Source organism: Scyliorhinus canicula, chromosome 21 (assembly GCF_902713615.1).
Source record: "Scyliorhinus canicula chromosome 21, sScyCan1.1, whole genome shotgun sequence".
Taxonomy (NCBI): Eukaryota; Metazoa; Chordata; class Chondrichthyes; order Carcharhiniformes; family Scyliorhinidae; genus Scyliorhinus; species Scyliorhinus canicula.
The window spans coordinates 1845453-1872022 of record NC_052166.1 but is presented as its reverse complement, the minus strand read 5'-3'; the positions used below and the strand labels follow the sequence as shown (position 1 = coordinate 1872022).

The 26570-nt window shown below is 46.9% G+C and overlaps 2 protein-coding genes across 2 annotated transcripts in view; one reads left to right on the top strand and one right to left on the bottom strand.

Annotated features, from left to right (window-relative positions):
- Positions 1-26570, top strand: part of LOC119955764 (RLA class II histocompatibility antigen, DP alpha-1 chain-like) — a 182545-nt gene that overhangs the window by 154094 nt on the left and 1881 nt on the right. Inside the window, exons 3-6 of the mRNA XM_038782297.1 lie at positions 21445-21717; positions 23517-23798; positions 25174-25285; positions 25400-25474. Coding sequence (XP_038638225.1) covers positions 21445-21717; positions 23517-23798; positions 25174-25285; positions 25400-25436 — 704 coding nt within the window. The 3' untranslated portion in view covers positions 25437-25474. The remainder of the gene's footprint in view (positions 1-21444; positions 21718-23516; positions 23799-25173; positions 25286-25399; positions 25475-26570) is intronic.
- Positions 515-8895, bottom strand: LOC119955760 (class II histocompatibility antigen, B-L beta chain-like). The gene is made up of 7 exons (XM_038782291.1): positions 8685-8895; positions 5286-5549; positions 4631-4903; positions 1609-1722; positions 1067-1096; positions 852-959; positions 515-744 (listed from the first exon to the last, which is right to left on the bottom strand). Exons 1-7 carry the CDS (start codon positions 8764-8766, stop codon positions 716-718), a joined length of 900 nt encoding a protein of 299 aa, XP_038638219.1. The 5' UTR covers positions 8767-8895; the 3' UTR covers positions 515-715.

The window sequence follows — 26570 nt, the reverse complement described above, 5'->3', positions numbered from 1 at the left end:
CATACCATAATCTATTAAAAGTTGTGGGTCAGGTGAACTCCATGATAAACTTTGGGGTTCTCTAAACCCTGGCCCATAACAATACCACAAAGCTGCCCTCTCTACTGGGCAGATCCTTTACCAGTGGTGTCTCAGACATTTATCTGTCAGGTACGACTCCATGAGAATGACTGTGTGAGAGGGTTTGCAGGCGACAAGACCATGTTTATCTTTGTCATTTCTGGTACCCGGTTTGTCTGATTTCATTACTTGTCAAATTTTCTGTTTCAGAGGTCAACCATATTGCTGTTGACCTGGAATCAAATGTACGTCAGACCAGGTAAGGATGCAGATTTCATTATTGAACCAGATAGGATTTTACAACAATCAGCATTGGTTCTGTAGTCATGGTTAGTCTTTTGATTCCAGATTGTTTAATTGAATCTGCCATGGGGGGATTCAAACCTGGGTCTGCAGAATATTTCCTGGGTATCCACTTTGCCACAACCTGTCCTTTAGAAAATTCGAGACTGAATTATTGCATCAAAACAGTGACAATCTTTATTATTTACAGGGAGGGTTTCCACAAAATCATTCCGAGGTTTTAATTGATGAATGGCTTGTTGGCCAGGAAGGATCTGCCAATTCGGGTGACAGGTGCACCCTCACAGGCAGCAGAGTCACATCCCCCCCGTTACTGCACTAATATTAAATATATTCCACAGAGCTGTTTACCTTAGACGTGGGATTTAGTCAAATCGTCAGCTGTAAAATAAAGACATGATGTCACGTTAATTTATTCACAGTTTCTGAAAGTTCTGGGTTGCAAACATGAGTGAAAACAAGTGACAGATATACAGGACTACTGTTACCTGAAGAGCAGCTGGTGTTGGAGGTGTTGGAGGTCTCTGAGCTACCGGATCGCACACTGGAACTGCATGAATTCCTTCCACATGGTCCTGCCCGCTTAGTAAACTTAGCTGGGAACAAAACCAGTCAGTTGTACTGCTGTGAGAAATATATCCCCGACCCCCAAAATATTCTCATACACCCAAAATTATTCAGAGTAAAAAGCAGCTTCTCTTACCTATTGGGTTCACGTTGAACTGGTCAGAACCTGCATGAGAAACAGGAAGGTTAACAGTTTGACATCAACCTATGGGAGTGATGTATCTCTGAACAGACTGTCCTACTTTCTATTTCATTTCACTGGGATTTCTATCTCTCTGCTTCTCCCTCTCTCACACAATCACATGGTCAGTGAACAAGGATGATCATAAAGGCTGCTTACGTTTTCCCACCATTATATTCCAAACACTCATTTCAGAATTTCTCTCTTTACCGTTCCTGTTACTTTCGCCGATGCTCCGGGTAGCACAGAGAACTCGAGAGACTCTGATATAACCTGGGACACATCGAAATCTGACCATTTCCTTTAGTTTAACACATTCCTAATGCTGTAAAGATCTCTCATATTCACAGTTCTCTTTACATATTGAAACCCACGGGTTTAAACACATAAAATGTGCAGATTAATTGCAAATAAAGTCTGTGAAGAACATTGATGGTTCTGTCTCCTAATGTAACCTGTGCGATTAATGAGAGTTTATAATCTGTGTTGCTGCTTACGATTTAAGTTGCAGTAATACAGAATTCCAGTCACCACAGCAAAGCTGATTCCCAATATTCCCAGCACGGCTCCAATGATGATCAAAGCTTCATTTTTTGTGATCCTGTCGTATCCTGAGAAAAGGACAGTTGGAAGACAGTTTACTTAACACTTGCACGATTCCCAGAGGCTCCTCACCCACATGTCCCCCTCCCTGTTCACAGCGTTTGACAATGGTGACAGTGAATTGGAGAAGATGGCTGAAGGTTGTGAGAGATAGTGAAGGAAGGAGAGATTTCATCAGTCTCTAGTACCGATTGGGAGAAGACACAACAGATGGGGAGAAATTTCTTCACTCAGAGGGTTGTGAATCTTTGGAATTCTCTCAGGGAATTGTGGATGCTCAATCATTGAATCTGTTCAAGATTGCAGTAGGACTTCCGGTGGCGGCCATGGTGTGAGTGGTCGCACATTTGGTGGCTCCCGCTCGTGGTGGAATTCTTGGACCTTTTCCATGGCTAATGGCAGAGCTGAGAGACTGTAAAAGATGCAGGAGAGATGGAAGAAGAGAGTATCCCACCAGGGTATGGATTTGTGGGCCAGAAGTGGTCAAAAAAGGAGAAAACAATAGTTGAAAGCTGGTGTGCCTATGACATAGGGGAAGATGGCGGAGGGTCAAGGCCCGACCTTGCCCGCCCAGTAGTCGACGGATCATCTAGTGGGTTTCCTCCACGAGAAATCTGCCCAGCAGAGGAAGGAGAACTTGGAGGATCTGGCCAGGGTGGTGAACTCGATAAAGGCGGGGATCGACCGCATCGAGTTGAGATCAGAGGCCCAGAAAGTTTTGCATGTTATACCCAGCATGCTTGTGGGTAACATATGAAGGGCGAGAACTTTACTGTGGTGGAGGAGGCGGTGGGGGAGCACGAGCCTGCCTCGATTGCAGCAGAGATGGGGTTGATGCAAGATTAACAAAAGAGGCTGCAGGAGAAGGTGGAGGACCTGGATACTAGCAGGCAGAACATTAGGACGTCAGCCTTCCGGAGGACAGTGAGGGAGCGGACACCGCCGCATATGTGGCACGGATATTTGAGAAGTTACTGGGTGAAGGGGCATTTGCTCGGCCCCTGGAGGTGGACTGGGCACACAGGGCGCTGATGAGGAAGCCGCAAGGGAACGAGCCGCTGAAGGCGATGGTGGTGCGCCTGCACCGGTTCCTGCATAAAGAGCAGATTTTGAGGTGGGCCAGGCAGACAACGCGCTGTACTTGGGAAGGCAATGAGCTGTGCGTCTACCAGGACCTGGGTGCAGAGCTGCCCAAGACGAGGGTGAGCTTCAACAAAGTGAAGACGGCCCTCTTTAAGAAGGAGGTGAAGTTTGGCATGTTATACCCAGCGTGCTTGTGGGTAACATATGAAGGGCAAGAACTCTACTCTGGTTCGCCAGAGGAGGCAATGGAATTTATTCGAGACAATGGACTAGGAGGAGATGTTCTTGTTTTCTATTTTGTTTCTTTTTCCCGGTATGTATGGTTTGCACTGGGTTAGCAGCTGTTGTGGGTTTGTTTAGTTCTTGATGGGAGACGGTGGGTTGCTCTTTACTTTGTGTTTGGTGGGGATTGTAAAGTTTGCACTGGGAGAATGATTGAGCAGGGAGGAAGGGAATCAGTGGCGGGTAGCGTACTCTCGAATTGATTTTTTCATTATGAATAGGATATTGTTGGCGGGAGTGATGGGCTTTGAGTACTTGGCGATAGTAGTATTGGTCATGCTCTGCACTGGGTGGACTTACGGGTGAGTAAGGCGGGGGGGGGGGGGGGGGGGGGGGGGGGGGGGGGAGACCAGCGCCCGCAATGGAGGTTAGATGTGGGGCTATTAGCGGAGGAGGAGGTGTGTGTGGGTGAGGGAGGCCATTCGGCAGTATGTTGAGATAAACGATACGGGAGAAGTTTCGGCAGCTACGGTATGGGAGGCACTGAAGGCAGTGGTGAGAGAGGAGTTTATATCAATATGGACACACAGGGAGAAGGCAGAGCAGGCGAAAATGGCTAGGTTAGTGAAGGAAATTCTCCAGGTGGACAGGAGGTGCTCGGAGGCCCCGGATTGGGGAATTGTATCTGTCAGCCATGTTGGCTGGGGTTGGTTGTTGGTTGCTTGGGTGTTATTTGCTTTGTTGTTTTTCCTCTTGAAAATTGTTAAAATTATATATGCCTTAATAAAATATTTTTTAAAAGATTGCAGTAATAGCAGTAATAGATTCCCTACAGTACAGAAAGAGGCCATTCAGCCCATCTAGTCTGCACCGACCCTCTGAAAGAGCATCCTACCTAGGCCCCTATCACCTTAAGCCCACCTAACCTGTACATCTTTGGAAACTAAAGGGGAATTTTAGCACAGCCAATCGCCTAGCCTGCATATTGGATTGTGGGAGGAAACCAGAGCAGCCGGAGGAAACCCACGCAGGCACGGGGAGAAGGTGCAAACTCCACAGAGTCACCCCAGGCTGAAATTCAACCCGTGTCCCTGGCATTGTGAGGGAGCAATGCCAACTACTGTACCACCGTAATGTCAATGGGCTAGAATTCCAGAGAGCCAGGTTAATACTCTGGGGGGTGGGGGGAGGGGGCAATCAGGTTGAATTCCCACTACGGCAGCTGATAGAATGTAAATTCAATGAATAAATCTGGAATTGAAAGCTATTCTCAGTAATCACAACCATAAAATTATCATTGATTGTCTTAAAGACCCATCTGGTTCAATAATGCCCTTTTGGGACGAAAGTCTTCCATCCTTACCAAGTCTGGCCTATAATGTGACTCCAGACCCACAGCAATGTGGTCGACTCTTAACCTCCCTTCTGATATTGGCCAAGCAAGACACCCAGTTCAAGAGACAATCAGGGATGGGCAATTAAGCACATCCCATGAAATACTAAAGAAACTTGGGTATTTTGTGAACTGTGAGAATTAGGAAATAATGTGAGAAAGTGGAGTTGAGTTAGAAGATTGATCTTAGTGAAAGCCAATGTTTCTTTTGTTCTTACTGAATGGTACTTGGAGTTTTCTGGTGAGGGCCTCATGTTCCACTTGGCAAATGTATGAACCACTCACATCTTCATTCAGTGTGAGGAGACTTCTTGCCTGAAACGTTTTGTCATCTTGAGGTACAATGTTCACTGTCTGTGGTCTGTTGGCAATGACCACTCCGTTTCTCAGCCAGCTCATTTTAATGTCCCTCGGGAAGAAGTCCTTCACCAAACATACCAAATTCATCTGGCCACTTTTCTCCTGAAGAAAGACTCTGCTGGGTATAGGAGCTGTGAAAGCAGATAGGAGTTACAGGTTAGAGTTGGCATGGTGAAGAATCCCCCAGAGACTCCGGCTCTTCATGAAGTGATGGTGAAACAGTTCACAAGGGACAAACTTCCACCTTGGGTTTAACTCTAACTCTGGAATGAACAATAATATTCTCCTCTGTGTTGTCTGTAATAGTCTGATGTAAAAATATTTAGAAATCACCTCACTGCAGCCAATCCACACCCTAAAACACCTCTTCAATAAAATACTGATTACAACTGAACACAAATAAATCATAAAGCTGTCAAAAGTGGGAAAGGAGATCATTCACAGCTACAGTAAGGAGAATTTTACAGCAGGGGACAGTGCCGAGGGAAAGTGTAGGTTTATAAAGTATCTTACCCATTTTTTCAATGGTGAGGTTGCTTATTATAGCTGTTTCTTTAATTTTGTCACAGAGACTCTCGATGCGGCCTAGGACAATATTTATGTCTTTGTTTCGCTTGTTCACCTCAGCTTGTCCAATAGACTGAGCTGCAACAAATGTTTTCTTAGCGATGTCATAGTACAAAATGGCAGCACCATCATAAGCCATTTCCGAAGACAAATTGGCTGGTTTATTATCACCGTAGACACATGCGCACTGCATGTGGAAATAATGTGGTTCTGAAAGAAGAACACAGTGGAAGATCTTGGTAATGGAGGATATTGTTGCATCAGCACCTCACACAAGTCATTTTAAAATCAGAAACATTGGTCTCCTATGCCATTCCTTGCTCATCATAAGTCAGATGATCCAAGAGTAGAGTTATACTATATAATGAAGACATGACAGCAATTTCATTCACCATTTCTGTTCTGGACTGAGGTTATCCCTTTCCTTCCACTTTTCTCTTATTTTAGTGCAGCGGAAGGAGCTGGTTGATGAGTAATTAAGAAGCCAATGATCTTCAAGAAATGTCAAACTTACTTGTCGGTATAATGGCATTTAATAAGCACAGTAAGTGATAGTACACATAGGAATTATTCCAAGACAGTTCATTAAGGTAACTAAGTTAAATAAATGCATAAATAACAACGGCAGGTGTCGTGTTGCAGCTGTGGAATGTGGGAGCTCCTAGATACCAACGTGATCCAGGGCAAATACATCTGCAGAAAGTGGAAGCAGCTAGAACCATTCTTGATCCGGATTATTGATCTGGAAGCCGAACTGCAGACACTGCACAACATCAGGGAGGGACTCTTTGTGCCAGAAGAGGTCACACCGCTTGGAATAGGGTCATTTTGGTCAGCAGTGAAGGATAGGAGGGTGTGACCACAAGCAAAGCAGGTAAAGGGACCAGGCAGACAGTAGTGGAGGAGCCTCAGACTTTGAGATTGTCAAACAGGTTTGAGGTACTTGCAACCTGTGTGGATGAAAACAATGTATGCAGAGTGGATGAGCAAACTGACCATGGCCACAGCTCCATGGGACAGGAAGTCTTTCCAGTGACTGAAGCTAAAAGGAACATAGTAGTGTCAAGGACAGTATAGTAAGGGTGAGAGTCCAGAAGGCTGTGTTGCCAGTCTAGTGCCAGGATTCAGGACGTCTACTCAGGGCTTGAGAGGAAGTGGGAGGGGGAGGATGCACTCATTGTGCTCCATCATTGTGGTCCATGTAACCAACCAAATCTCAGGACAAGGAAAGGTTCTGCATAGTCAATATGCTGAAAGGTTCTGCACAGTCAATATGTTGAAAGGTTCTGCACAGTCAATATGCTGAAAGGTTCTGCATAGTCAATATGCTGAAAGGTTCTGCACAGTCAATATGCTGAAAGATTCTGCACAGTCAATATGCTGAAAGATTCTGCACAGTCAATATGCTGAAAGGTTCTGCACAGTCAATATGCTGAAAGGTTCTGCACAGTCAATATGCTGAAAGGTTCTGCACAGTCAATATGCGGAAAGGTTCTGCATAGTCAATATGCTGAAAGGTTCTGCACAGTCAATATGCTGAAAGGTTCTGCACAGTCAATATGCTGAAAGGTTCTGCACAGTCAATATGCTGAAAGGTTCTGCACAGTCAATATGCTGAAAGGTTCTGCATAGTCAATATGCTGAAAGGTTCTGCACAGTCAATATGCTGAAAGGTTCTGCATAGTCAATATGCGGAAAGGTTCTGCACAGTCAATATGCTGAAAGGTTCTGCACAGTCAATATGCTGAAAGGTTCTGCATAGTCAATATGCTGAAAGGTTCTGCACAGTCAATATGCTGAAAGGTTCTGCACAGTCAATATGCTGAAAGGTTCTGCATAGTCAATATGCTGAAAGGTTCTGCATAGTCAATATTCTGAAAGGTTCTGCACAGTCAATATGCTGAAAGGTTCTGCATAGTCAATATTCTGAAAGGTTCTGCACAGTCAATATGCTGAAAGGTTCTGCATAGTCAATATGGTGAAAGGTTCTGCATAGTCAATATTCTGAAAGGTTCTGCATAGTCAATATGCTGAAAGGTTCTGCATAGTCAATATGCTGAAAGGTTCTGCATAATCAATATTCTGAAAGGTTCTGCATAGTCAATATTCTGAAAGGTTCTGCATAGTCAATATGCTGAAAGGTTCTGCATGTCAATATGGTGAAAGGTTCTGCACAGTCAATATTCTGAAAGGTTCTGCATAGTCAATATTCTGAAAGGTTCTGCATAGTCAATATTCTGAAAGGTTCTGCATAGTCAATATGCTGAGCCAGGCACCAAAATGGTTTTAATTAAATTCCTTAGATTTCAGGAATGTGCCATTAGATTAAAGAATAGGGAATGCAACTCCTTTATTCAAAAAGTGAGGGAGAAAGAAACAGGAAACTCCAGTTCAACAGCTGTGATAGGGGAAATATTAGAAATGACTATTAAATGTTGTAATGAACTCCAACACTACGGGCAATTTAGCATGGCCAATCCACCTAACCCGCACATCTTTGGACTGTGGGAGGAAACCGGAGCACCCGGAGGAAACCCACGCACACACGGGGAGGACGTGCAGACTCCACACAGACAGTGACCCAGCCGGGAATCGAACCTGGGACCCTGGAGCTGTGAAGCATTTATGCTAACCACCATGCTACCGTGCTGCCCGTGTGGTATGGTGTGGGCTTCCATTTGGCGGACGGCCGCGATCTGGAGGGGGCCTGCCTCCTTCCGCATGGGACCGCTGTTAGGTCTCCGACATGTTGCTCAGCGCCGATGCGGAGACGGCAACCAAGCGCATGCGGCAGCGCGGAGACGCTCGTCGCGCGGATCCTCACTGGCCGTGCAGGGCCGCCTTTCGGCGCCGGAGCAGCTTGGAGCACTCAGGCGCCGTGCTAGCCCCCTGAACACCGGTGAATTACTGGCCAGGAGGCCCGTTGATACCGGCGTACACCACTCTGGCGTCAATACTTGGCCGGGATTTCGTTAATCCCGGCCCTAATCTTTGCAGAGGTTATAAGATTTTATTTACAGGCATTCACATTACAAGCACATGCCTCGTAACTCAACAATCTCAGTTTCAGTCTTCCTGTGTAGGAGGCCATTCAGCCCATCACATCGGGAAGAGCTCTTTCCTTAGTCCCAGCCTAGAAGCATCTCTTTCCTCCTCCAAGTTTTAACTTATTTACTTCCATTTTACATGCTGGCTTTTAAAAGCTATTCTGGGATCCTGTGGTGGATAATCCTGAATCCTGGCAGCCCTCTGAGCACTGAATCAGAGCACGAGATATAATTTCTCCCCAATGTAAACCCCTCAGATGGAACATTAAAGTGAGGGAGGGTAAATAAGCCCACTTACCAGTAGAACAATCCACCAAATCCAGAACAGAAGCAACTGTTGCAGCAACAGCCACAAAGACCCATCTGTAGATAACTGACATCTTGAAAGGAAGACAGTGGCTTTCCGAACAAGATTGTAGTAAAGGTGAGACTGATTGAAGTCAGGAGCTCGTCAAGACTTGTTTTGATTCCTTGAGTCACAAACACTTCCAAGATTATTGACTCCACCCACAGAAACACATACCTGTGCTTTTTTGGCTCTGTCACTAGAACAATTAATTATTTTCCTCTTCCTCATGCTTTTTGCATAACTTTCAAGAAAGGGATGGTTTCTCTTAAAGGGATGATGGCCTCATGTTGAATGCTGACTGCCGGATTTCCTTCAATGGGGTATGATGTGTGCGTCAATCCTGGGACATATTTTTGGGTGCACCTTCTTGAACCTGGTATAGTCCCGTGGGAAATACTTTTTCACCAACTAAGTGGCTGGGATCTGGAATGCACTGCTTGGAAGTATGGTGGAGGCAGGTTCAATCAAGGAATTTAAGATGGCATTCGATCATTATTTGAATAGAAACAATGTACAGGGGTTAAGAGAGAAAGGCAGAATTTGTGAGGTTGGAGGACCTGGAGGAAGTGTGTGAGCTACATAGGGGAAAGGTTTTAGGTACCTGCAGGTCCAGCACTTTCGATTCTTTTGCAAATCTCTTTAAATCTGTGCGCCTCTCATTCTCGATTCTTTTCCAAGTGGAAGAGTTTCTCCCCGTCTACTCTGTGCAGCCCCCTCATGATTTTGAACATCTCTGACAAATTTCCTGTTATTCTCCTCCTCTCGAGTCCCAAAACCAGATACAGAGACTTTAGTTTTGTCCTATTCTTACTTTTGTAACCATTACCCTTATCTGCTGCTTTATTGTCTACTCTCAGCCCCATATTTCTCATATTAATACCTTGCTCTGTTGCTTTTTCTCTTCCCCTTGATTTACCACATCTTCCAAAATTTGATCTCTTGCCCCACTATTTTAAGTTCTAGTTTAGAACTCTCCTAGTTATGCGGTTTGCAAGAACATTGGTACTAGCGAGGTTCAGGTGTAGCCATCTGAGATGGCCACCTGCAAAGGACCATGGGAATTATGTCCAACCCAGGACTCAGACAGATACAGATCTTCTGTGTATTTGGAAACACAGGTAGCTAGACATGACCGAAACCCCCGCTCATTTGCATTCTAATGGCCCACTTCCCCAGAACAATAGGACTGCACTCAAGAAACTGATACAGCCACAGACTGATCGTCGTCACTCCCTTTACTCAGAGAGTCCAACTGCCAAGGTCAATGACCGCTAAGGACTCGCCCAGCCACCAAGGCACCCGCCCCTTTATTGACCAAAATCGAAGGCAGTGATCGAAGCCTGTCGAATTATTGGGTCCAAGATTAAGGACCGCCCCAAAGAGTGCAAAATCCCAGAGGGATAAAAGGGGACACAGCCATGTGTTCTGCTTCTTTTAGACCTGGTTTGTGCCAGCCTCTTTTGGATTTGGCCTGTGCCAGCCCAACTGCAGCATAACGATAGACAGCCAAGTTCAAGACCAACGATCGCTACCTGACGGATGAGCCCAGCAGAGACAGAGCCATTTCCTCAAACCAGCCACGTGAGATCAAGATAAAGGCCTTATCCACTCGCACAGTGCCGGTCGCCTGAAGTTAAGTATGGGTTATTGTAGTTGATAGGTGTAGTTTAACTTGTAGTATATTGTGCTTGCATGTCGAAATAACCCTTGTGTGTAAATAAACTATCTTTGAACTTGAACTGACTAACTGGTTGTGTGGTCATTTGACCGATATACGGGAAAGCCTTGTGGTTCAGTAAGGGAAATAGAAACACCCACAGTATTGGCAATGCTGTTGGGACATAACATCATATCATAAAAATGAAATGAAAATCGCTTATTGTCACGAGTATCCTTCAATGAAGTTACTGTGAAAAGCCCCTAGTCGCCACATTCCGGCGCCTGTCCGGGGAGGCTGGTACGGGAATCGAACCGTGCTGCTGGCCTGCTTGGTCTGCTTTATAAGCCAGCGATTTAGCCTTGTGAGCTAAACCAGCCCCTCAGTATCATATTTGCGACTCTAACGAGCAACATTATTGGTGACACTGGTGGGATAGTATTTCGATTGGCAACACAGGTATAGACTGTCCCAACAGTACAGTTCCCACTTTTCCCTACACTGGTGTCAGTGCCCCACAATCTGGACCCCATTTATCCCACACCAGTCTTTGAGCCATGTATTCATCTCTCTTATTTTATGAAAGACTATGTCAATTTACATGTGGCTCAGATAATAATCCAGCGATTGTTACCTTTAAGGTTCTGCTTCCTAATTTAGTCCCAAGTTTCTCAAACTGTCTTTTCAGAACCTCTGTCATGGTTCTATTGATGTTGTTGGTACCGACGTGGACCACAACAACTGGACCCTCCCGCTCCCACTGCAAGCTCCTCTCCAATCTTGAGCAGATGTCCAAACCCTGGCACCGGGCAGGCAACATAGCTGGGCTCTCGCTCTTTACAACAGAGAACTGTGTCAACCCCCCTCACCATACTGTCCCCTTATTCTTATATACTCCCCCAACTTGAATAGATTTATGTACCATGGTGCTATGGTCAATTTGCTCTCTCACCCGTAACCCCCACTCTCACACAAACAAGCTGAGAGAACCTATTGGACAATAGGCTGATACTTCTGCAGCCTGCCCTCTGAGTTCCTTATCTGCCCCACTCACAGTCACACCCTCATTCTAACCTGATCAACCCCATTCCAGACCACTCAGCCCCTATTAAAAACACATCACTGCACCTATCCCCACTCCAACCCCCTCAACACCTGACTCTAACTCATCAGTCAATCAATCAATGAGTGGGATAGCTTGATCTTGGTTTCAGACAATGCTCGGCACAAAAGCAAGGGCCGAAGGGCCTGTTCTGTGCTGTAGTTTCTACTATATCCTCACCTCTCCCCACCCCCAACTCTGAACTCAGTGTTGAGATGTTAAGGGTGCCTTAACATCTTACTTGTTACGTAGGTAAATATTTAGACGCACATTCCTGAACAACTGGTTCAGTTATTGAACCGAAGCCAAGTGGGAAATATTTGAAGGCTAGAAATGTTGTTGGTAAAGTGACTGATTGTGAAATGAGCCTCTGATGATGAGACTGGGTGGTGAGATTGAGTTACATTCTTGAATCACAGCGCAGTTACATCGATCAATGTGCCGAGTTACACTCAGTCTCCATTCACATTGATTGAGAGATCCTGGAGAAACAGACGGTAATTTCTCAACATGGAACTCTGGAGCTTCCTAATAATCATCTCCTCACTGACAGCAGTAACGAGAGCAGAGATTGGTGAGTGTATTGTGGGGACACACTGCAGAGGAGGGGAGTTTGGGACCTCTTGCTGTGGCGTTCCAGAATTAATCTTGTAGTTTCCTATTCTACTCTCTGAGATTCTCACCTCTTGATCTGGAGTCTCTGAATAAAATTACCCAAGTAAGATCCAAGGTACATCAATTAAGTTTGCTTTCATCTTTTGGGGGGGTTTGATTCCCAATTCAGCCCTCACCAACAGGGTGCAAGTCTACACTCCGAGATCTTCCAAAATATTTTGTATTGGAAAGGGAGTATGTAAGGGGTGACACAGTGGTTAGCACTGCTGCCTCATGGTGCTGAGGATCCGGGTCCGATCCGCCCCGGGTCACTGTCCGTGTGGACATTCTCCCCGTGTCTGCGTGGGTCTCGCCCCCACAACCCAAAGATGTGCAGGGTAGGTGGGTTGGCCACGCTAAATTGCCCCTTAATTAGAATAAAAGAATTGGGTACTCTAAATTTAAAAAAAAGGAAAGGGAGCATGTGGATGAAGAAATGGGAATGAAAACTTGTGTTTTGTGTCATTGGGCATGATCCAGTGGCCACGCTGCGCTGGAAAAACAGCTCGCTGCAGCGCAGCGTGGCCGTTGAAAGCCAGGAAACCCGGCTCCCGGGGTCTACCCGGCTTGCCACATTTCATGAGATCCGAGGCGATCTCGCAAGACGTTGCAATGTGAACCCCGTCCGTAATGGGCGGGATCACGTTTTGGCAAATCGGCATAATAGAGCGAGACAGTTAGTCGTTCAGGACTGGTCCCCACAAACAGGGATCAGACGGAATGGCACTCCCAGGGGACCCCAGGCCCCCCAGCTGCATGCCCTTTTGGCGGGAATGTGTCAACTGGGCACCTTGGCAGTGACACCTGGGTGCCAGCCTGACACTGCCAAGGTGCCCAGGTTGGCATTGCCAAGCTGGCATGTTTGCGCATTGTGATCAGGCCAGGAGTTCCTGGGTGTTGGAGAGGGGTGAGGGGATGGGGCGAAGACTCTCCCGTAATGTGTTCGGGCTCGGGGGAGGTTGGGGACTGCTTCGGGCCCCCGGAGATCGGGACACCATTTAAAAATGGCGTCCCGGGCTTTCGCTACACTGGGGAGTTTTGGCAAGCAGAGCAATGTGTACAAAATGGGGCTATGTGTGGCCATGCCGCGCATTCCCCGTTGAGACCCTTTATACAATGCAGGTCGTGTTGAATAGTCATGTGTTTCCCAGCACTGCGAGGGCAGGGAAACACGTGGCTAAATAAACGTACTCGCTACGGCAATATGTTCTCATTTGGGTGAATCGTACTCCTTGTCTCAGTGTCTGTTTATATCTTACTGAATATGAGTAGCTGAATTCAGCCTCCAAGGGTGAGAGTTTCATGATTGTGACCTTAAGAGTTAATTGTCAGAATTCTCCCTGCCCCACACAGTGGGCTTCATGGCCGAGGTGAGGAGAAAGTTGCAGCTGTAGGTTAAAAAAAACGGATTTGACGTTGCTGCAAAATGACGGCAGGAACTTACACTGCTGGACACCATGGCAGGTCCTGTCAGACGCCTGTGTGAAACCTATTTGCATCCTGCAAATAGAATGCAGATGCAGGTCCAACCATAATTGTCCTTCCATGTCCGTGCTGTCGTTTGTCCAGAATACATCTGTATATGTTGGGACTTACTTGAATGTGATGACCCTCATGAGGACCACGAGGGATCACTCGTATGTCTCCCCGTGGGGCTCGGAGTACGAGTTTCAATGGAAACAGGCCGAGGCCCATCCAGCTGGAACTTCATATGGAGCGTTTTAAATACCGTCCCAGACCCGGACCAGGGACCCAGTTCAATTCCACCCTCGGGTGACTGTCCGTGTGGAGTTTGCGCTTTCTCCTCATGACTATGTGGGTTTACTCCTGGTGATCTGGTTTCCTACCACAGTCCAAAGGTGACCATGCTAAATTGCTCCTTTGTGTCCAAAGTGTGTAGCTCAGGTGAGGATAGGGTGTGGGCATGGGCCTAGGTAGGATGCTCCTTCAGAAGGTCATTGCAGACTCGATGGGCTGAACAGCCTCTTTCAGCACTGGAGGAATTCTATGATTCTATGACTGCAGCATGCTCAACATCGGACATCCACCGTATCACAAAACAGGGCCCCTTGTAACAGCTACATCCATCCGAGGAAATAGTCTCTGAACGTCCACTCTATCAATCCCGCTCATCATCTTATAAACCTCTATTAAGTCGCCTTTCATCCTCCTCCGCTCCAAAGAGAAAAGCCCTAGCTCCCTCAACCTTTCCTCATCAGACCTATCCTGCAAACTAGGCAGCATCCTGGTAAATCTCCTTTGCAACTTTCCAATGCTTCCACATCCTTCCTATAATGAGGTGACCAGAACTGCACACAATACTCCAAATGTGGTCTCACCAGGGTCATCTATAGTTGCAGCATAACCCCACGGCTCTTAAACTCAAGCCCCCTGTTAATAAACGCTAACACACTATAAACCTTCTTTACGGCTCTATCCACTTGAGTGGCAACCTTCAGAGATCTGTGGACATGAACCCCAAGATCTCTCTGTTCCTCCACATTCCTCAGAACCCTGCCGTTGACCCTGTAATCCGCATTCAAATTTTTTCTACCAAAATGGATCACCTCGCACTTATCAGGGTTGAACTCCATCTGCTTTTTTGGCCCCAGCTCTGCATCCTATCGATATCTCTTTGCAACCTACGTCTTTGGTACCAATATGCACTACGACTTCTGGCCGCTCCCCCTCCCCCTTAAGGATCCTGAAGACAGGATCCGAGACATCCCTGGCCCTGGCACCCGGGAGGCAACATACCTTCCAGGGAGTCTTGCTCGCGACCACAGAATCTCCTATCTATTCCCCTAACCATTGTGTCTCCTATCACTATTGCTTTTCTATTCTCCTCCCTTCCTTTCTGAGCCTCAGAGCCAGACTCAGTGCCAGAGACCTGGCCGCTAGGGCCTTCCCCCAGTATGTCATTTCCCCCCAACAGCATCCAAAACGGTATACTTGTTTTGAAGGGGAACGGCCACGGGGGATCCCTGCACTGTCTGCCCGTTTATTTTCTTTCCCTTGACTGTAACCCAGTTACTCTTGTCCTGTACCTTAGGTGTGGCTACCTTCCTGTAAGTCTTCTCTATTACCCCCTCTGCCTCCCGGATGCTCCGAAGTTCTTCCAGCTCCAGCTCCACTTCCCTAACAGTTTCTGAGGAGCCGGAGTTGGGTGCACTTCCCGCAGGTATAGTCAGCGGGGACACCATTGGTATTCCTCACCACCCACATCCGACAGGAGCAGCATGCAACTGCCCTAGCCTCCATTCCCTCTTACCTTACAGAATAGAGCTGCACTGTGGACCAACTGGAACTCCGCCCTCCGACTCTGCCACCAATCAGCTGCACTCTCTGTAAACTCCCGGCTCCCTTTACGCTCTTTGAGGAAATGTAGGAAATGAAATGAAAGGAGCACCTTGCTCCTTCCTCACCGCACTCTCTCAGTCACCAAACTCTCACTACAGCACTCAAATGCACCCAAATTCAGCACTCCCTCGGTCACCAAACTCTCTCTGTAGCACTCAAATGCACACAAATTCAGCACTCCCTCAGTCCAAACCCTCACTAACCAAACCCTCACTATAGCACTCAAATGCACCCAAATTTAGCACTCCCTCAGTCACCAAACTCTCACTATAGCACTCAAATTCAGCACTCCCTCAGTCACCAAACCCTCACTATAGCACTCAAATGCACAGAAATACAGAGCTCAGTGTAAAGTCTGCACTGTAACTAGCTCAGATTTATACTGTGACTCTGGCCTCTGAAAACTGGCCTAATCCAATTAACTAATTAACAAGCTCCAACTGTAAGTAGTTGCAAGTAGAACCTTTGTATAAAGCTGATTGAAAATTCATCTTCTTCTCAACCAAACAGCAACTTTTAAGTTAATTAACTAAATAACAGGAAGACTAGACTTTAGATAAACATTAAAAATAAACCCTTAATATCCCTCAGTCACCAAACTCTCACTATAGCACTCAAATGCACACAAATTCAGCACTCAGTATGGATATTTAGTATGCTAAATTTCCCAGTAGTGTCCAAAGATGTGCAGGTTAAATGGGGCTATGGGAATAGGGTGGGGGAATGGGGCTGGGTAAGGTGCTATTTCAGAGGGTCAGTGCAGACTCCTTCTGCACTGTAGGAATTGTATTATAGGGGAGCAGACCTTCAGGCACCTCCTTGCTGACATCAGAACATTATGGTGAGTGGGATGTTGGAGGGGATGCCGGTGGTGAACATTTATGTGCCGAACTGGGATGACTTAGAGTTTCTGAGGCGGGTGTTAGGGAAGGTTCCGGATCTGAACTCGCATCATCTGATCATGGGGGCGGGGTGGGGCGCGGACTTTAATACGGTTACTGATCCGAGGCTGGATCAGTCGAGCTCGAGGACAGGGAGGGTGCCAGTGACGGCAAAGGAACTAAAGGGGTTTATGGAACAGATGGTAAAAAGTGGAGGTTTGGACGGCCGAGATCGAAAGAGTTGTCTTTTTCCTCCCATGTCCACAAGGTTTACTCCCAGATCGACTTTTTCGTTTTGGATAAGGCCTTCCTGGCAGGGGTAGATAGCGAGTACTCGCCAGTTGTTATGTCGGACCATGCCCCACATTGGGTGGATGTACAGGTGAGCAAGGGGGGGGGGGGGGGGGGCAGCGCCCGCACTGGAGATTAGATGTAGGACTGTTAGCAGAGAATGAGATATGTGGGTGGGTAAGGGAGGCCATTCAGAATTGTGGAGATAACGGTATGGGAGGCGTTGAAGGCAGTGGTAAGGAGGGAGTTTATTTCAATACGGGCGCATAGGGAGAAGGTGGAGCGGGCAGAGATGGTCAGGCTGGTTAGGGAGATTATTCAGGTAGACAGGAGGTACTCGGATGCGGGGCTGTTGAAGGAGCAGTGGAAGCCACAGATGGAATTTGGATTGTTATCTACAGCGCAAGGCATTGGGGCAGTTGAGGAAGACTATAGCGGCTGCATATGAGTATGGGGAGAAGGCCAGCAGGATGCTAGCACACCAGTTTAGGAAATGGGAGGTGGCGAGGAAGATAGGAAGAGTTCAGGATAGAGGGGGGAACACCATCTTGGACCCAGCAGGGGTGAACGATATGTTCAAGGAATTTTATAGAAGGCTGTACGAGTCGGAACCCCAGCTAGGGTGGAGGTGATGAGGTGGTTTTTAGAAGGACTGGAGTTTCCAAGGGTGGAGGAAGAGTAGGTGGAGGCCGATTGGGCTCTTTGAAGTAGTGGAGGGATTGGAGGCTATACAGTCGGGCAAGGTCCCGGGGTCGGACAGGTAACCAGTGGAACCCTACAAGAAGTTTTCTGGGGTGCTGGGGCCCTTGCTGGTGAGGGCGTTTAATGAGGCAAGGGAACGAGGTGTCCTTCCCCCAACAATGTCACAGGCTTCGATCTCTTTGATTCTGTAGTGGGAGAAGGACCCAGAACAATGCGGGTCATGTAGACCAATCTCCCTTTTAAAAGTAGACGCAAATTACTGGCCAAGATTTTGGCGTCTAGAGGATTGTGTCCCAGGAGTGATAGGGAAGGACCTACGGGATTTGTCAAAGGAAGGCAGTTAACGACCAACATTAGAAGGCTCTTGAATGTTATCATGATGCCCTCCGAGGGTAGGGAGGTGGAGGTGGTGGTGGCTATGGATGTGGAAAAGGCCTTTGACCGGGTGGAGTGGGATTTTCTGTGGGAGGTCTGGGGTGGTTTGGGTTTGGGCAGGGCTTTGTAGACTGGGTCCGGTTGTTGTACCGGTGGCGAGTGTGCGGACAAACCGAGTGAGCTCGGGCTATTTTAGACTACCGTGGGACTTGGCAGGGATGTCCACTCTCTCGACTGTTGTTCGCTTTGGCTATAGAGCCATTGGCATTATCACTGAGAGCCTCAAAGGACAGGAAGGGGTTAGCCCGGGGGGGGAGGGGGGGTGGAGCACAGGGTCTCGTTATACACGGACGACCTACTCCTCTATATTTCTGACCCGTTTAGGGTGGGTGGCAGAGATAATGCGGATCCAAGGGGAATTTGGCTGGTTCTCGGGGTATAAATTGAATATGGGTAAAAGTGAGGTCTTTGTGATCCAGGCGAGGGGGAAGGATAGGAGGCTGGGGGAGATGTCGTTTAAAGTGGTGGGTGGGCGTTTTCATGGCACGGGGATGGGAACAGTTACATAAATTAAATCTGGCCCAGTTAGTTGAGCAAATGAAGAAGGACTTTCGGAGGTGGGACATGCTCCCGCTGTCACTGGCAGGGAGGGTACAGACCGTAAAGATGATGGTTCTCCTGAGAGTTTTGTTTATTTTCCAGTGTCTTCCTATTTTTATCCCAAAAACTTTTTTAAGAGGGTAAATGCTATGACCTCTGGGTTTGTATGGGCTGGTAAAACCCCGCGAGTAAGGAAGGTGGTGTAGGAGCGGGGCAGAGGGGCGTGGGGGCCTTACTGAACTTTAAGAACTATTACTGGGCGGCAAATATAGCCATGATCAGGAAGTGAATAGTGGGGGGAGGAGTCAGTGTGGGAGCGGGTGGAGGCAGCATCATGTAGGGGCACAAGTAACGGCACCTCTGCCGTTCTCACCGGCTTGGTACTCCGCAAGTCCGGTGGTAGTGGCAGCTTTGAGGGTAAGGGGGAAGTGGCAGAAGCACATGGTAGTGGAGGGAACGTCGGTGTGGGCTCCAATTTGTGGTAATCACCGGTTTCTCCCGGGGAGGCTGGATGGAGGGTTTCAGAGGTGACTGAGAGCAGGGATTGAGAGGCTGGGGGACCTATTTATCCATGGGAGCTTTCCTTGTTTGGAGGATTTGGAGGAGGAATTTGAACGGCCAGGAGGGAATGTGTTTCGTTATCTGCAGGTGAGGGACTTTGTATGAAGGCAGGTTTCAAACTTTCCGCTTCTACCGCCCCAGGGGATACAGGAAAAGGTAGTTTTGAAAACAGGAGTGGGGGAGGGGAAGATCTCAGAAATTTATAAAGAGCTCATGGAATAGGAGGGAACCCAGAGAGGGGTGGTAAAACGTAAGTGGGAAAATGAGCTGGTGGGTCTATGAGAGGATGCTCTGAGCAGAGTCAACACGTCCTCATCATGTGCCAGGCTCAGCTTTGACAAAGAGTCATCGGACTCGAAACGTTAGCTCTTTTCTGTCCCCACAGATGCTGCCAGACTTCCAGAGATTTTCCAGCATTTTCTCTTCGGCTCAGCCTGATACAGTTTAAGGGGTCCACCGGGCACACATGATGGTGGCCCGGATGAGAAGGTTTTTTGAAGGGGCGGAGGACAAGTATGGCGGTGTGCGGGAGAGCTCACAAATCATGTCCACATGTTTTGGGCTTGTTCGAAGCTGAGGAGATTCTGGCAGGGATTTGCCGATGTCATGTCCACGGTATTAAAGACAAGGGTGGCACTGAGTCCAGACATGGCAATTTTTGGAGTGTCGGAAGAAACGGAAGTCCAGGGGATGAGAGAGGCTGATGTTTTGGCCTTTGCCATCTTAGTAGCCTGGAGACCGATCTTATTGGTGTGGAGGGACTCTGAGGGGGTAAGGGGAGATAATTTAATTTAGTTTTGGCGAGATAAACGAGTGGAGGAGAAGGGACTGGGGAATTCTGTGTATAAGCCATATTGGCTGGGTATGGTTGTGGGGGGGGGGGGGGGGGGGGGGGGGGTAATTTCCTGAGTTATGTTTACATTTGTAATCGTTGTTATAAAATCATAAATGCCTTAATAAAATGTTTTCCAAAAAAAAATCAATAAAATTAGTTAAACCTTCATCTTTGTATCTCCTGGATTACTACATTGAAGGTCTGGGGCTGCCTCCGGAGTTCGAGATGGAGGCCTTCAGCGATCGTGGAGCCTGGAACAGATAGCAGAGGGTGGAAGAAGCATCTATCAGGTGGATCTTCAAGCTTCAGTGTCTTGAGGAGGTCCAGCTTCCTATCAGAGTGTTCCTGGAGGTCCATCTTCTTTCTTCAGGAGGTCTATCTTTGTTCTTCAATGGGAGGTCTGTGATGTCCAGACACTTTTAAAAAATAGCTCCCAGACATGATGGCAGACCGCGAGCCTTCCAGTCCACCCACGGTGCGAAATATCAGGAACCCCGGCTGCATAATTAATTAGGCTGAGGTTGTGTGACTTCCTGCAACTCCATAAAATGTAAATGCCGCCACATATCCAGAGGACAATAGGCTGCTCTCCCATTTGAGAGAGGGTAATTTAACCTGAAGGTCACCACATCTCAGGCAGGGGGGCAAGGTTGAGAAAGCTGGGCCTTCATGAATAACCTCAGCTAGTATGGGAATTGAACCAAGACTGTTCGCATCGCTGCACATCACGAACCAGCTCTCCTGCCAACTGTACTAAGGTAGGAAATACTCCTCATCCCTAGCCCCACTCCTACCATTGGTCTTGGCACAGGATGGGCGAACCTTTCTGAATTCCTTAAAAGCAATAGCAGAAAATATACCCTTGTTTCAAAAATTTGTTTCAATCTAACATTTCAAAAATGGTTCTTTGTTTACAAGCAGACTTGCTGTATGTTGAGTGTTTCCATCTCTCAGTATTGTCCTCGATATAGAGGGTAAATTGTACAATTGGTTTCACTCAGTCACAAGTTGTTGATTTAACCCTGACTGAGGTCCATAGTTTAGGATGTCAGTCAAACAATGAGGGGTTGCTGCGCTTTAGGAACTGAAGATCATAAATTTAATTTTAGGTTCGGTCCACTTGTTCAGGTAGGTGCTAAAGATCCCATGGTACTAGTGGAAAAGGAGCAGGGAGACCTCCTGGTGTCCTGGCCAACATTCCACCTTCAAGCGACAAAAAAAACACAAAATGGAGGAATGGGGCATTCAGCTCATTGTTGTTTGTGGGATCGAATTGTGTACAAAATGGCTGTCATGTATTAAACTAGGAAACTTAATCGATGACCGATGGACTTTAGACCATTAATTTTGTAAATTAAGAAGCACTGCATTTTGCAGTGTTTTGTAATTATTTACAGATTAAAATGTTCATGACTGTGCAAATCTTTTATTATTTTATTTTAATGATTGTCTATAACTATGCTATGAATTATGATTACTTGTTTTATTTGTATCATTGTCACTATTTGGTAGCTGGTGCTATGATGACTATTCAGTAAATTGAGTATTATCTGTCCAACAGTCACTGCCATGAGAAGTCATTCCTTGTTTGTGAAGACTTTAGCCACAGTTTGGAGAGACATGATGAGGTGTGATATAATTGCGAATGTCAAATTTCATTTTGTGATTTGTCTGTTGTTTTCTCTGTCTAGAAGTTGAATCCATTTCTGCAAGGTTCTACTACCGCTCTACACCAGATTCAAATAGAAATATATACGTTTTCACGATAAATTCCATTCCCTTTTTGCTCTATGATTATGAAGCGCAAACGTTTGTTTTAAATGGGAAAGTGACAGACGGGCTAAAGGAACTGGGTCAAGAGGAAGTGATTTATTATACAGAGATGGCTCGTGGACTCAATCTTCGGCTGCAAAAAAACACCAACGAAATGATAAAGCTGACAAATGCTTCAAGTACCATCACCAGTAAGTCACTCATTTACAATTGAAAAAACATTTTGCAGTGACATCTCCTGAACACTAAAGTTAATGCACTAACATTCAGTGACAAACGGCATTTATTTCCCAATCAACCTTAGCCATCTGATTATATTCAGAGCAGGGAGGTTATGATGGAACTGCAAAAACAGCTAGAGTACTGTGTGCAGTTCTGGTCACCACACCATAGGAATGATGTGATTACACTGGAGTGGATGCAGAGGATTCGATGTTGAATCTCCTGTTCATCATTTTTCAGTATGCCTGATGTTGCTCCTGGTATGCCCTCCTGTACTCTTCTTTGAACCTGGGATGATCCCCTTTCTTGGCAGTAATAGTAGAGTGGGGGATATTCCAGGCCATGAGTTTACAGATTGTGGTTGAGTGCTATTCTGCTGCTGCTGATGGCCCACAGCACCTCATGAATGCTCAGTCTTGAGTTGCTAGATCTGTTCGAAGTCTATCCCATTTAGCTCTGTGGTAGTGCCACACAACACGATGGAGGGTCTCCTCAGTGTGAAGACGGGACTCGGTCTCCATATGGACTGTGCGGTGGTCACTCCTATCGATACTGTCATAGACAGGTGCATCTGCTGCAGGCAAGTTGGTGGAGATGAGGTTAAGTTCTTGTTGGTTCCCTCACCACCTGCTGCAATTTCAGTCAAGCAGCTATGTCCTTTAGGACCCGACCAGCTTGGTCTGTGGTGGTACTAACCAGCCAGCCTTGGTGATGAACATTGAAGTCCCCACAGATGTTAGCAAGGAGGACTTTGTAGGGTCGGCTGGACTGGGTTTGCCATTGTCGTTTCTGGTGCCTAGGTCGATTCTTGGTGGTCCGTCTGGTTTCATTCATTTGTGTTTTCGTAGCGGTTGAATACAACTGTGGCTTGCTAGGCCATTTCAGAGGGCATTTAAGAGTCAACCACATTGCTATGGATCTGGAGTCACACATAGGCCACACCAGGGAAAGATTACAGATTTCCTTCCCTAAAGGAGATTAATGAACCAGCTGGGTTTTTAATGGCAATCGACAATCATTTCTTGTTCATCATTAGACTTTTAATTTCAGATGTTCTATATAGTTTAAATTCCACGATCGGCTGTGGTGAGATTAAAACCCGGGTCTCCAGGGGATTAGCCTGGGTCTCTGGATTACCACTGAGCCACCGTCTCACCTTGGATCTCTCCTTTCACCATCCCCTGGCCCCAATTCCAAAGTTTCCAGTACTGATTCTTGTGGAACACCTGCCACTCTGAATAACCACCCTTTACTCCCACTCTCTGCTTTTTTGAAACCAGTAATCAATCCATTCTGCTACTTGTTGCCTGACTCCACATTCTCTGACCTTATTCGTTAGTCTATTATGGGGAATCTTATTGAAGATTCAGATCAAATCTACTGCATTCCCATTCTGTATTCTCTCAGTGACCTCCTCAAAAAAGCAAGCAAGATTTTGCCTTTTGAATTCCATGCTATTCATTTCTATATTTCACATTTCGAGTTTCTTTCTTCTATTCTCTCCTTTAGGAATGATTTTTTTCCTATTACTGATGTTAAACTGACTAGTCTATAATTCCCTCGACACAGTCTGTCTCCATTCGTAAATATAGAATGACATTAACTTTCTGCCAATCCTCAACAATACACCTATTTCTAGCAAATTATTAAATACGAGCAGTAATATGACTGCTATATCTTCCCCAGACTCTTTTAAAATATATGTTATGTGCAAGTGTTACAGGAGTACATGTTGTTATAGTTTTTTTTACTGTTATTTCTATTATAGAAAAGCCCCTTGTACACATCTACACCAAGAAAATCTACGCCCCACATCAGTCGAACATCCTGTTTTGTTACGCAGAGAACTTCTACCCTTTTGAAATTGACATCACCTTCCTGATCAACGGGAGGCCTTTCACTGGGCTGGTTAATTCATCACAATTAGTGGTTGAGATGGATTGGACATATAACATCTTAAAGTACATCAGCATTGATCCACAGGATAGAGACACCTACAGCTGTCAAATAAATCATATGAGTCTCGATGAACCAATGACTGTGTTAATGGGTATGTTAGATTTTAATTACTGTGTACTGCACTTGACAAGAATAAGACAGTATCTGAAAAGGATCATGTGCACACATTGTGCCTTTTTCAAAGCTTAGGGAGACAGCCATTCCCTGGTTCATTCCCAAGGGCAATGCCGTGGCCAATCAGAGTCAACCTGCCTGATTCGAATTTGAACAAAGCTAGGCAATTAGCTGTGCCATGCTGCATTCTTCAAAGCAATGCCTCCACCAAAGTCCACTTGCCAACCAATCAGCATTCTCATCTCAAATGGTATAAATTGTTGTTCCCTGTTAATGTTGAAAATTTCTTCTGAGCTAATGAGTTCATTTTTTAAAAATGTTTTCCAAATTAAGGGGCAATTTAGCATGGCCAATCCACCTACCCTGCACATCTTTGGGTTGTGGAGGTGAGACCCACAGACACGGGGAGAATGTGCAAACTCCATACGGACAGTGACGCAGGGCCAGGATTGAACTCGGGTCTTCGGCGCCGTGAGACAGCAGTGCTGACCACTGTGCCACTTGTGAGCCAATGAGTTCATGCCAGAAAGCTTTGATAGCATGTTTTTTTAACAATACTTGGTTAATTATATATTGGGCAGAATTTTTCAGCTATTCCCGCTGGCAGGATCTTCTAGTCCACTGATGCCCCCCCCCCCCCCCCTCCTGATTCCTGTGGCAGAGAATGAAAACAATGGAAAGCCCTGTTGACATTGGCGGGGTGTGAAGATCCCGCTGCCAGCCAGTGGCGGGCTGCCTAAGCCAAACACACTGCGGGTAGGTGTAGAAAATCCCATCCATTGTATTGTAGTGGGTATTCACTTGTGCCCCTTGCCAATAGACACAATCTAAAACTGTGGTTGTTGGGTAGGAGGTGTATACTTGTAATGTGTAACTCTGCAAATATATATGGAAATGTGTATAGATTGGCTCCAATTCCATTCTTCACCATCTGCCCTTCTGGAATAGAACACAAGGACCAGCCGCTTACACCTCTTCAGTGGAGGATCTCCGCCTTCCACCACCCCTTGTCCCTGCTGAAAGAGGCCACCAACCTCCACCCACCCTAGACTTGACTGCCACCATGCCTCCTCACTTTTCTCCCCACCTGGTCAGGTTGGGTCCCGGGCTTGGAACCTGTTCAGCACACCAGACGCACCAAACTCCACCATGTGTTGGGGGGGGGGGGGGGGGGCAGGGCGGATTCTGAGTTCCTCATATTCTACTGGCTCCTACGACTACCTGCACATCAGCGAATCCCTCCATGGCAAGCATCCGGTTCAGTTTGAGGGACTACCAGAGAAAGAGAGAATTCTGATGATCAGTGAACATAAACAAAGATTTAACCTGCTGTTCTTTGACATTTTAAACAGATCAGTCATATCCACAGCTCCACACTGGGACCATTGTCTGTGCTGTTGGAGTTATTGTTGGTGCTCTTGGGTTGATGGTAGGTCTGTACCTGGTTACAAAGCTGTGCAGCAGGTGAGTTTCTTCTCTTTATTGTGTCGGATTCTGTTCCCACATTCAGCAAATGCTTTAGTTTCTGTTGGGATTTATAAAGTGACAGCTTCAACATGTTTATCAATTCATTTACAGACAGGGGAAACCTTGTTCCAGCCAGTTCTGCAAATAATAACTTTATGATCAAGGAGGGAAATATCACCGATTAAGGTTTGTATCATTAAACCTGCTGATAATCACTTTTTAACTGATGTGTCTCTGTCAGTCAGACACAGCAGTCACATAACCACAGTACACATGTCCTCGAGCAGTGTAAGACACTGAGATCATTAGACTTTGATTGAGACAAACCTTGGGCATAAAACGTGGATTTAAATAATGCAGATTAACCTGGGAGAGGAACAGATCCAATTCACAGCTTTGCAGAGACTTCAACAATATTCATCAATTTGATTCAGAGACAAAATAGGCAGAGGAAGGAATAGGGCGCGATTCTCCGCCCCCCACGACGGGTCGGAGAATAGCGGGTGGGCCTTCCCGACATTTTTCCCGACCTCCTGCTATTCTCCCCCCCCCCCCCCCCACGACACGAATCGCTGCTCGCCGTTTTTTTTACGGCGAGCAGCGATTCTCCCCTATCCGATGGGCCGATTTCCCAGGCCTTTACGCCCGTTTTCATGAATTTAAACACACCTGCTATCACAGTTCGTGAAAACGGCCGCAAAGTGCCGTTCTGCACAACCATGCCACTGATTGGCACGGCCGCACCACGGCCGTGCCAAGGGTGGCATGGGCCCGCGATTGGTGGGCACTGATCGCGGGCAGCGGGTCTGATTCCCGCGCACTCTTTGTCCCTCCGCCGCCCCGCAGGATCAGTCCACGGGGCGGCTGAGGGGCATGACGGACTGCGCATGCGCGGGTTTGACGCATATGCGCGATGACGTCATCCGCGCATGCGCGGGTTTGACTCAAAAATTTGCGATGACGTCATCCACGCATGCGCGGGTTGGAGCCATCCAATCCGCGCATGCGCGGCTGACGTCTTCGTGCGCGTCAGCCGCCGTGAGTCTTGGTGGCCGGGTTTAGAAAACATTCGCTAAGCCCGCGCTACCGTTCTTCCCGGGGCCGCGATGCTAGACCCGACCGGGGGTGTGAATTCGGGTCCCGGGAGGGGGCGCGGAGGCTGCCATGAAACACGGCCGGTTTCACGGCAGCCTTTACGACTCTCCGCATTTGCAGAGAATCGCGCCCTAGGTTTATCATAACAGACCTTTACTCTGTATCTAACCCTGTGCTGTACCTGTCC

Coding starts and splice junctions, on each gene's coding strand:
- LOC119955760 (XM_038782291.1), bottom strand. CDS start 8,766: ATGTCAGTTATCTACAGATGGGTCTTTGTGGCTGTTGCTGCAACAGTT. Junction 1,097..1,608: donor GTATTACTGCAACTTAAATC/GTAAGCAGCAAC, acceptor TTTCTCATGCAG/GTTCTGACCAGTTCAACGTG. Junction 960..1,066: donor GTTCAACGTGAACCCAATAG/GTAAGAGAAGCT, acceptor TTTTGTTCCCAG/CTAAGTTTACTAAGCGGGCA.